This window comes from Sinohyriopsis cumingii, chromosome 18 (genome assembly GCF_028554795.1).
Source record: "Sinohyriopsis cumingii isolate HCF-2022 chromosome 18, ASM2855479v2, whole genome shotgun sequence".
In the NCBI taxonomy this organism is placed as follows: Eukaryota; Metazoa; Mollusca; class Bivalvia; order Unionida; family Unionidae; genus Sinohyriopsis; species Sinohyriopsis cumingii.
The window spans coordinates 81,774,688-81,786,845 of record NC_142978.1 but is presented as its reverse complement, the minus strand read 5'-3'; the positions used below and the strand labels follow the sequence as shown (position 1 = coordinate 81,786,845).

The 12,158-nt window shown below is 35.8% G+C and overlaps 1 protein-coding gene across 1 annotated transcript in view; it reads right to left on the bottom strand.

Annotated features, from left to right (window-relative positions):
• The window catches only part of LOC149777156 (uncharacterized), a 185,255-nt gene that overhangs the window by 145,056 nt on the left and 28,041 nt on the right, over nt 1-12,158 (bottom strand). The window contains exons 9-13 of the mRNA XM_089941382.1: nt 10,079-10,268; nt 7,512-7,591; nt 4,363-4,518; nt 1,471-1,603; nt 893-1,027 (exon numbers count right to left, since the gene is read on the bottom strand). Of these exons, the coding sequence (XP_089797508.1) occupies nt 893-1,027; nt 1,471-1,603; nt 4,363-4,518; nt 7,512-7,591; nt 10,079-10,268 (694 nt within the window). The remainder of the gene's footprint in view (nt 1-892; nt 1,028-1,470; nt 1,604-4,362; nt 4,519-7,511; nt 7,592-10,078; nt 10,269-12,158) is intronic.

Genomic DNA, 12,158 nt, shown 5'->3' with positions numbered 1-12,158 from the left:
TGGCCATATTGGCAATCAAGTTGCCACCATTTTCACTAAGCTCCAGCTGTTATACAAATCTTTTATTGAAAACCACACGTTGATATAACCCATCAATTCATCAGGAGTAGCAATAAGATTATCAAGACGCACACTGTGGTCTCCAGACACAATGTGCATACCATATTTCACAAGATTGTGTTAATGTTCTTGAACATTGGTGACTGGAGGAAACATTGAAAGTTTCCATGTGAAGACCAGAATTTGCAGGTCAAAACTGTCCAATATAGAGCAGAAGAGACTAAACCCATTAAAAAGCACATGTAAAACATGTCCTTGACATCATATATGTTAAATGATTGTGAAGTTATGCCAGTTGTGAGCAACATTCCATATGAAGTGAGCTGTCAAGGGCCATTATTCTATCCAATAAAATGGGTGCAAGCTGTCCAGTCACAAGCAATATATCACTTTTAGATCTTAAGTCAGTTGGTCAAGGGCTATAATGCTATTTAAAATAAACTGCACCAGACTAAAACCATAAAAGGCACATACAGGTCTATAAGGTGATAATTCTACCAAACTGCTTCAAAATATACTGTTTCATCAGCTATACCAGTTGAAAGCAATATTTAGTGAAGCAATGTTCCCCTTTACCCTCATTTGTACATCAGGGACTCCCAAAATATTAATTTGACCCAGCTTTGAAGCCAAACTTTCTGTTTTATATTCAGTCTGAACACCAGTTCTGAAACAAAAGGGATTTTTGTACTCTCAGTCTTTCACCCCTAGGGGATAAACTCTGAATTTAAATGATGGATTAACTCTATCCAAAATTAAGCTAACCAAGACTAAATGCATGAAAGGTACATCTGCAGTTCAAGTCAGCTGGTCTGTTTTGTATCCCACTGACCTTCATTTTCCTGCTCCTCCTCACTTTCTTCTTCATAACCATCAGTTTCTGATTCAGATGGTGACTCTGGCATCTCAAAGCTGCTGTCATAAGCCCCAGCATATTTCTCAATCAGATCCTCGAAAGACATTTCACCTGTAGACAATGATAGGAGAAAAGTGACTATCTGGATGGGAAGGACAAATTTTCTACTCTTTAAAGCTGCTCAAAACAAATGCGAATGAATGCAAAACCTATGCAGATTTTCAGAACAAATCCAAATCCTCGTAAAGGGGAGTGGAAGGAGTGATGTATTAAACCACGGTTCTAGTGGAATCTAGTGTCTCTACTTTTTGGGAGTTATGGTCTTGCACATAATTTGTATCACTGAACTGATGATGCCACCAAATGAAATCAAGCTATGACTTGTTTTTTGGCTACTAAAAGACAAAGTCCAGTTCCAAATTAAAGGACTGATTTAATCAACTGCAAGTAAGTACATTTCTTTCTGTAAAAGATCAAAATAGAAAAAGAAATCGAAAAATTTCTGAAAATTAGGATTCTTCACAATAACAAGATAACCAGTCAATCAGCACTACCTTCTGCCTGCAATTCTTGCAGTTCACTAGGAAAATCAGTGTTATTTTCATGCTTCTCTTGTTCTGCTATGGTATCTTCCAAATCAGATTCATCTTGTTCTACAGCATCAAATTCCTCATCTTTGGATGTATCCTGTGTAAATAAAATGTAACTAGTCATAAAAGGGACATGCCAATTCTACTACCTTTATGAGACTGTAAAGCTGCACAAAACGTATCACCTATACTTGTGTAAAAAATAAAATGTCTGGGAGTTATACCATTCTTACACGTACAGGAAAAAAACATAATAAACAAAGGTCTCTCCTGATCAACTTTCTACAAAGTTAATTATTTTAAGCACATGGTTCATACTGCCCTGGCATTTATTTTCAAGGACTTTCAAATTATTTTTATAGAGTAAACTGGCTTACAGTAAATGAACTTCTCCATATGCAACTTTGTCAAATACTGGTGTCATGTACCATTTGGTACACTAAATTCTCTTCCATTTACATTTTTGAATGAGAGAAAAATAACAAAATTCTTAAATGAAAAAGAATATTGTAAATGGCATGCTATACACTAACCCCATGTCAAATATACCTTTTGCAGAAAAGAGAAATTTATGACCTTGATCATCTGACTCCCAAAATTAAAAGGCGTCTTCCTTACTGCAGTGGAAGAAATTTATGTTTGGTAACTGTGGTGGGAAACTCGTTACTTTTATTCTTTCAGTTGGAGACCCTGACCGATCAGTCATCCACAACATTTGGCAACTGCAGATGGTGGAAACGTGTTACTATGCACAAACCAATTGTCTTCTTTCAGTGACCCGGACCTTTTCAATACAGACCTACCAACCTTGACAAGTCCGTCTCATTAAGGCAGTTGATTTTTTTTTCTGTAAGACTGACCAGTTTTCAGTAAGGTGTAACAAAATATCAGTAGCTGCTATTGTAAAGCTGGAAAACGTAATTAAAAGTTTGATGCATCGACGATAAACATTATGTTCAACTGAAAAGTTTGTAAAGTACACATCGACTTTATTTACCATTAGTACAGTTACACAAACTCAATGCAGCTCAATGGCTTGTTGCTATCTCTCAACTTCGACATAATTCTTGGAAATTCTTTTCCATTTCACATGACAACATTCACGTCTCCCACCATGAGACATACTCAAATTGGCATGTCATGTCCAATAAAAATAATTGTGTCCTTTCCAGCTTTAATTGACAAGAATCCGAATACTCCTTTTTTATTCTTCTGTGTTGATCAATAATGCTTATCTAGAACCTTATTTTCCCTTTTGTCTTAAACATGCATCGCTTTCTGGACACCATTTTCAAAAATTCTATAATCAACAGTTTGATTATGCAGACGCTTATCTTGAACAAATGGGTGTAGTTTAAAGCATCTGGGGTGCTGCTGTAAAGTTAGTCTGATTCCCTAACTAATTCTAAGATGAAACCCGGATCCAAATAAAAAACGGTGAACCACTTTTTGGCAACCATCATTTTTCCGTAGTTTTTGCTACGATGCCACAAGTCAGTATTTTAAGGGCAATTTTCGCCAAGACTTATGGCAAAATCTTAAGAGATGGCAGGTCTGTCAATACCCAAAATGCAACCAACCCCCAAACTCTGGCAACTGTAGAAAATGGAAAACTTTAGTAATTGTTTAGAAACAAAATAGTTAACAGATGGGCATGCATTATAATATAATCTACCCCATGGTGGATATATAAATGTGTTAATTTTATTTGGTTTTAATATGTTGCATCTTTTTCTTCAGATAAATGAGGGTGGAGCAAAATTGTAAAATAAAATACAACCAATTAACTGTTCAAGGGTAGAATCAGTTGTTTTCTTTTCTTAATTCCAGAAGTTTTCAACGAAACCGCTCAAATTCAACGATTGGTCAGGGTTATACAAACCATGAAACAATCACACCACAAGGTTATTAATGTTTTAGTATGCATGTATTCTTTAAATTTTCTAATTGGAGACACATGATCTTCATGTATTTCAAAGCAAGCATCATCTCTGTAAAATTTAGTGTGGTGAGAGGTTTATTGGCTGGGAAGATTGCAATGTTTATGTCTCTATACAAGATTTAAAATGTGTAAATGCTCAAAGCAATAATAAAAAGCCTGAATTAGTTTAGAAATGGCGAGTATGCTGATCATTGAAGTATACATCTACTGCCTCTCCTGCATCACACCCTATGCCCATGATGATGTTTCTTTACTCAAAACAGTGCAAAATACTTCCCAACATAGTGCAGTACAACGACTGGTCAACAGGATGACCGTATTATGCATGAAGTTCCACAGCAATCCATTAACAAGAGATCCACACATGATTCAAGTGAGTGACATCTGCCCTACCAAATGCAAAAGCTTTTGGCCAATAGATCTTTCTGAATGCTTTCTGCTGAAATTTTTCCTCAACTCAGATTCTATAGGTTCAGATCTAGTTTCATACTTTGCACTGGGTTAAATTTTTTATAGAAAAGTTATTTCCATGGTTTACCCCATTATGATGCACAGCTGATGGGCATATACAGCTTGGAATTGCTTCCGATGTAGCCTCTTGAAAGAGTTCTAGCTTCACCTGGTCATCTTCACTTCCAGGACTTCTAGCCTATGTTTGTTTTTAGTTCTTTCATATTTTACAATGTACTGAACTTGTAGCAAAACTTTTAAAAAAAGGCAAACTTCATTTTTTCTATTCTAATTATTGTTCAAGTTAGTGCACTTTGGACTAGTTTAAAGTTAATTTCTCACGCAAATGGGAGCAGCCATTTTTAGTTGTCCATGCAGATTATTAGCCCCCTAGATGGTATTATTAAAAACCCATGCCAAACTGCTCTGACATAAGAAAAAAGAATGGTCGACATTCTAATTACCTGATCCTCCTCAATATTCTCACCATCTCCAGATTCTGCATCACTTGCAATGTTCGCTGGTTTCTCCAGGATCTCTGGGGGAAGGCTGTCCAACAGGTCTTCAATTGGAATCTCGCTCTCTTTTTGCAAGGCCTCAAGCTCTTCTTTTGTTGCTACCTGAAAAATACAGCAAAAGGCACATAATATACCCATGTCACAACCGTGTACTACTTGTGACCTTTCCACCGAACTAGGCCTAGACTAATATCTCCAATGGCTCAGAAAGTATACCTCTCATGGAAAGAGGTACCCAACTGATGTGCTATGTGCTATTGTTGCATAGTTTTAACAGAGACCTCAAGGCTGGAGTCCTCATTTTGCTACGTGACACTGGTCATGAAATAGAATTGATTAAAGTTTTAATCAAAATATCTTCAGTTCCTCAAAATTTATGTTCCAGTCAAGGCTTCAAGTCATTTAATTATACTTACACTTGATTAGACCTTACCAATACGGCAGAGGGCATGGCTATGCTATGAATTACACTATCTTGGGTATGCTTGTTTAGTTCCAGGTGTTGCTAGAATAAATTCAGGAAAATGCCTCCCAAAGAGGCATTCATGTTGCTCATCAGCAACTATTTGTCCTCTCCTAGCAGGATCAGGCTTATCTTAAACCAACGACTTCACTACTGAAACACGGAAATCATGGTGATTTATTTTTTTCTGCACAGGTGAGAAATTCAGGTACAACTGATAGGCATTTATAATACATTCAACAGATGAAGAAAAAAGTTTTCTCCACCATTTCATGGATTTCCTTACTACAGGATTGTACTGGTTAAATTGGTCACTTAAATCTACTCCTCCCATGTTTTTACACATAATCCACAATACATGTGGGCTTCATTACAGGTGTGCTTGTTGCAAAATTTATTTTATTGAGCACTGCTACCTTAGCTTGATGAAAATGAGATCATATTTACATCTCGTTTGTCAGGGTATTTCACCAGTAGCAAGCTGTCCTTTCTGCAAAAAATACTCACCCTGGCTTATATTTTTTTAACCTTCAATGCCTCTGCAACACCTATTTGTTCGCATGGTACCACATGCAGAGGTACGAGTTCGTTAAAAAGTTCAGGTGATGAATAATAGTTATCCAAATACTCTGTGTCCTTTATTCAAAAGACTACACTTGCAGAGCAAACCAATCACAATTTTTGTTGTTTTACTAAGTATGTCAATGTTTAGTTCTAGTCCTTCACAATAATTGTCAAGGTCTCCACCCGTTTTACCAGCATAAACGTAGTAGCCAATACATTATCCACTCCTTGCCTCTAGAACAGCTTTATGCCAAACTTAATACGTTTGGCAGGGTTATAAAATCAAAATCTCAGGCAACCTTTCCATATCTGGTGAATAAACCTCAGCAAATGCTTCATTTTTTTTCAATCATTAGGAGGATTTTGTGTAAAGTGTCACCTCGATTGTTCTCGTCTGCCAGAATTACTTAGAATAGCTAGAAATATATCTCTACTCATTTTTTTTTGCTAAGTGTGGAGTTGATATCACATCAACAGTAGCCCAGTAGGAATCAAGATCAGATTTATGTACCAAACCCATTCCTATAATCAATGCAAAAAAGCGTTTTAGCTGGTCAGGTGTGACAGGCTGCCAGTTTTTCGTGTAACTGTTCTCCTTCAAGTCTGCTCCACAAACTCTCTGATCTGCATAACGATTTCTTTGATCTACTATCAGATGCAATAACTCATCATAAAAAAAAGTCTTAAATAGTCGATAGGTTCAGGATTTGCTATCTCGACATTTAATTTTGAAGTACTGGTGAATGGGTGTGTGTGTGACAGGCATGCCATCTTTTCTTGTCCAGCCAGCGTGAACACCAGACTCCAGTTCCACGTCAATTCCTGGCTCAAAATCAGTAATGGGTATTTCCATCAACACTTCACAAGCTCCAATAATTTCATCCTCCTCAAATCCTTCAAAATCATTGTCATCATCATGATCAGAAGTCAGTATTTGTTGCAAGAAATCACCATCGTATTCAGCATCAGTCATTTTTTTCTTTCCAGGTACCACATGCTCAGAAGCGAGTATTTGTAAAACTTCTAAATGCTTAGTAAAGTACAACGGAATGCTTGTTCCAGGCCTCTATAAACCAATCAAATATAGTTTTTCAACCAGTCATGGCAAGCTGAAGTAAAAGGATGCGTACATTGTTGCCTACCTGGAAAACGACTAAAGTTGCGACAACCACTAAGAGACCTCAACTAACACTTTAAGGGTTAAATTCTCAAATTCATATGAGTGGAATTAAAGATATGAAGAAAAAAAATGATAAAATCTTTTTATTGCTTGGTTTGCATGTATGGGATAGACAATACCTCAACTTGAGACTATATAAAAAATGAAGTATATATATATGAACACGATTCAACTATCTTAAAGCAAGTTATTTTCATAGAAATAATCTTTGTATAGTATATTCTGTGAACCTGAAAGGAATTTGATGATGGCAAGTCATCATAAAACACTAAGCCTGCACTTGTATTAAACAGACCAACCTGAACTGCCAGAAGCATTGTAAACTTTCACAATGTACTGGCACATAACTTATGATCAGCCAACACTTCTGAATAAGGTAAATTGAAAGGAACAGGATAATAAAAGTTGTCAAAAATCACCAAGTCTTGTACTTTTATTAAGTACCAACTTAAACGGACTTGCCATTGTGTGCCATAAGACAAAAAGATTGTAAATTTCACAATGTGAAATGGCCCCTATCTCAAAGTGGGCTAACATCTTAAAAAAGGCAACTCCTTTAGCACCAAAAGTAGGGCATTTAGATCCTGCTTTATATTTTGTAAGACAACCCTTTTATGAGAGCAAAACTATTCATGTCAAAAGAGGCAGCCTCATAAAAGGGCACCCAATGCATGTAAATATCTAGCTACACTTGTTTTTAATTAAAAAACTTGCATCTCATGAACAAATGATCCAACTAATGTACGGTGTGCAAACAAGAGGCCACCAAAAAAATATGACAAAATATAATGGGGGTGGGGTCGGGTAAATGCCAGTGAAGGTTCTAAATAAACTTTCTCTTCTTCAAAAGGCAACATTATGCTGGCTGCAAATAAAATGTAAACATACATCATTGTCTCCAGCTTCCGCTTCCTCTTTATCAATGGTCTCTTCATCATCACTGTCTTCAACTTCTGGCTTGAATTCCACTATAAAAAAATTTACACTGGATTATATCTCTTGCCTGTACTACAAGACACATTACTATATATATTCATTTATAAGCCAAATAAGTAAAGAAAAAGAATAAGCCTGGAAGAAGGGAGGCTGCCATATGCATAGAGCAAAGTCTAAACTTTCTCACCGACTACTGGTATATATTGTTAATGCAGATTACAGAAGACGAAATAACATACTTAAACTGACCCCCCCCACCATATATCTGCTGTACACTGGTTTCCTGTCATAAATTTTTTAAAAAATTATTCCAGACCTTATCCAGACCAAAACATAAAAATTTCAAGACCTAAAAGTAACTTGCAAAGAGGTCTGAATCCATAGATTAAACTTTCTCCCAACTGCAAAAGAACAGTCACATTACCAGTTTCAGACTACAACAGCTGTAATTATGAAAAATTTATCTTTTTTGAGTCAATTTTCAACTTTACATGCAATTTTTTAAGGTTTACCTACTGTTTGAGGAGCAGCTTATATGCAAGTATATTTTTAAAAACTAAGATTTCCAAGGACACTGACACTGCCTAAGGGGCTGATGGGGGCAATGCAATCATTTTTAAAGTTTAAGGCATTTGACCACACAGAAAAGATATACCCAAAGCTTAAGATCTTCAAATGACCATAAACACTGCATACGGGATTTAGAGGGTCGTCAGACATGAAAGAGTGCATACGTATTCTATGGTCCACATATGACAGTAAAGGTCTCAACGAGTTAGAGAATTTAACATAAACAAATTTCAGACACTCCAAACATAGATGACAATGCCACTGAAAATTTCGCCTACAAATGCACCATTGTTTCCCAGATTCTGCCAATATAATGTCAACAAGAATGTCGTACTGGGAAAAAAAGAATTTCCTGCAAGACCACTTCCTCCTGTAACTGCCGAGTGCTCAAACCATCTCCAATATTCTTTCAGTGACAAATTTTAAAAACTGGCTGCTGCAGAAGATATATTGAATGTCAGCTTGTCACCATTTTCATTTAGAACAAATTAGACATTAGAGGTACTTTTTTGAAAATGCATTTTTTCGAAGATAATGATCAACCATTCAGGGGGAATCACAAGATTTTTATGTCATGGCATTGATAAATTGTCAAGGGGGGTTTGGAAGTCATCCCTTAAAGGGGTCTCAAGGAGCAGTGGCCCTAATCCAGGGCTCAAGGTGGCAAGGCCCCTGATCAAACGTGCAGTTTACAATCATAAAAAACTGCGCCTGGTGCAACTTATGATTATAATATAAAACAAAATATTCATTTGAAAGACCAATAAACTTACCAAAAATGTTCAACTTGACTTGAATAATTTCACAATACATATTATCACATGAATTTGTTCACCAATACTTTGATGCTGAAATTATTTCATGTGCATGTCAGTGTTAAGTCACAATAATTTGTCAATTTTTGCAGCAAACATATACTTCTCTCTTTTCATAACAAATCTGTAAAATAAACACCCAAGTACATCAACTACATGCAAATAAACACATACATTCACTTGTCTTTATCTCCAATGGACACAACTTGTTGTTATACCAGTTGAGCTCTTTTTGCAGCTTTGGCAAAGATATCTTTAGCCTTTTTTTTTGGTCACCACCGCCTTTTTTGCCTCTATGTGAGATCGTTTCTTTTCCTTCTCAACAACAGCCTTTTTCCTTTCAAGCTGGTGCTTGTATTGGTGACATGCAGCATGCATATTCTGACAGAGGGCTACATCTGTTCTCTCATGCAAGAAATCTTATTTTCCACGTGCAGCTTCTTTTGTAGGTGCTGTTTTAAACTCTTCCAATCGTGATTACCACAATTCAGATCTATCTTGCTGAGGTCACAAAACGACAGTCATCTAGCAGTCAATTTTCTTATAAACTTACAAACTAAATATCTAGCAACTTTTTGCTCCAGCCACTCCCATACATAATTTAAACCCTTATGTAAACGTTTCGTGTCATGCTCTCGCTCAACAACTCCAGACGCCATGTTTGCAAGCATGCTTCTTCCCATTGCCACAGGTTTCCATTACACGAAGATTAACTGCATGAATTTAAACTTTTGACCAATCAGAATCGTCATTACAAGACTTGTGTTACCTTTACAAATTGGAGTGGAGATGATATAAAAAATGGATTTTATCAAGAAAAATCAGATTCAAGTCTGGAGAAAAATGGAATTCCACTTTAAAATGGAGAAAAGTCATGTCTGATTGATAGTGGATGTATGACAAGCACAATTTTCATTTAGGACCAACTAGGTAAAAAGCTCCTGTCGATACAGGCATCCATTTTGAAGTAGAGATTTAAAAAAATTCAAGATGATATCAAGGCCAGATGAACTAAATACTGTGCGACTGTTTACATTCACAAAATAACGCGACTGTTGAAAGGTTGGACATGTGGGCACAAAGACTCCTATATATATCCAAGAAAAATAAATTTCCAATCATTTACATCCTTACCATCACCCTCCATCAAACGAGATGGGGAGGCAGCCTTGGACCCCACTGAAGAACCTTTTGTACTATTAGCCAATCCTTCAGTCAGCCACGTGGAGTATTTTTCTGTTTGATCTACAATAAAGTTCAAGTGAAGATCCAGTGCCTTCTTTCTCTTTTCATCCAGTCTACTTTGCTGTTTATATTGCACAACCTGGAAACATTAATACAAATATGTTATAAACTTCTAGCATTAACTTTGTGGACAAAATACTCTTGACAAAGGCTAGTTTCATTATAATCATAAAAATATATACTGATTCTGTATTTTGTTACCAACAACTCATTGGTAGCTGAAAAATGAAGTTGTGTTCAAATTTTTATTTAATAATACATGTACTGACTGATCGTGATCACTGAAAACAGCCAGATTTTTGCTAGCAAAGATATAAAAAAAATTGCTAGCAGAAGACATTACATCACAATGCTGTTAGTACTAAAAGAAGCAAATTCTGAATCGTGCAAACTGTTCAAGGCCATGCCCTTAATACACATCCACTAACCTGAAGTAAACATGTATCCATATTGAATTCATGGGTCAGTCATTATCCACCCCATCCCCAACTCGGAAACCATGTTTGTTTAATGTGTTGGATATTTTTAACAGAATTTCTCTATTATGGTAAGAAAATGGGATTTAAACTCATTTCCCGAGGCAGACGAGACTGGCCTGGGTGGGTACTGAAAACCAGACTTTTTTATAATGAGCAGAATGGACATTTCCATGACTAATATGTGATCTGATCAATCATCTCAATAATAGCTGAAAATAGGCAAAGTTTTTGAGAAGTTCACATTTGATCCATACTTTATGTATGATGCAATATTCAAATTTAAAATTCATCACTTTATAAATAATGTAAAAGTTCTAATATCCAAACTAAATGAAAATCTGATGATTGATGTGACAAGCAACAACTCCAAAAATTGCATCCATAGATTCTAGTGATTCTCAAGTAGTTTTGTGGGTCGGATGTTATAAACACGATTCCCACGCTTTTCTATAAACTTCCAGGTATTTTCCAGAAAAGAAATTAATTTTTTTCAAGGTTAACATATGACCATTACTGTATGTCTGAAAAGATGATCATGTACAAAACCACAAAATGTGTCACATGAAATAAATCAGACTATATTCCTATAAATTGGCATTTAAAGCCATTTCAATGTACAGAATACAAATTCCAACTTTGCTGACCTGCATTATGTTGCTAAGTGGAAACAACATAATGAGCATAAATTATTTTGCTTCCTTTCAAACCTTTAATTCTAAAGAATTCTAAAGCAATGTATGTGCACGTTATACAAAGTAAACATTTCTTATCACAGTATGAAAAAAAACAATAAATGCAAAGTATTAGAATCTCATCTTGTAATGAAAAAAGTTTAACCCTGAATTTATGTGTGCCATTAAAATCTCAAACAAGATTTTTCAACCAACCTAAACTCCTTAAGATGATTTGGTTAAAAAAAAATTCCATCATTTAAAGATGTTTACAAAAGGGTTGATTTAAATTTTGACAAAAGACCTTCAAATATGTTGTATAAACAAGGACTGAATTTTCTGTAAAATCAACCAGGCTTCTGTAGTTCATTAAACCAGTCCCCAAACCTGTATTGATACATGGGCTCTTATCATTTCTTAATATATAATAAAAGGGACGACAATTTCCCATTTCTCCTGCATTCCATTTAAGATGTGCATGTGGGGAGAGAGAGAGAGAGAGAGCAATCTTGGCCACTAAAATAAGGTCTTGTTTGTTCAGGAGACAAACTGTACCAAGCAATGTAACTGGGAACTCAAATATTAGGTAAGCAGTTTATCCAGCTTGGAATTCAATTTTCGAGTTCTATAGCATCAGAAGGCTATAAGGAATCCATCCAATGACTCTAGACTCGTTAATGACCTCAATTCCATTCCTTCTTTCACCAATTCAAGGTTATTCTTACAGACGAAAAGCATAACACCCAATATCCAAATGCAATGAGAACAATACTCAGGATTTGCTAGTTCTGATAACTTTATGAATTGCAACAGCAAATT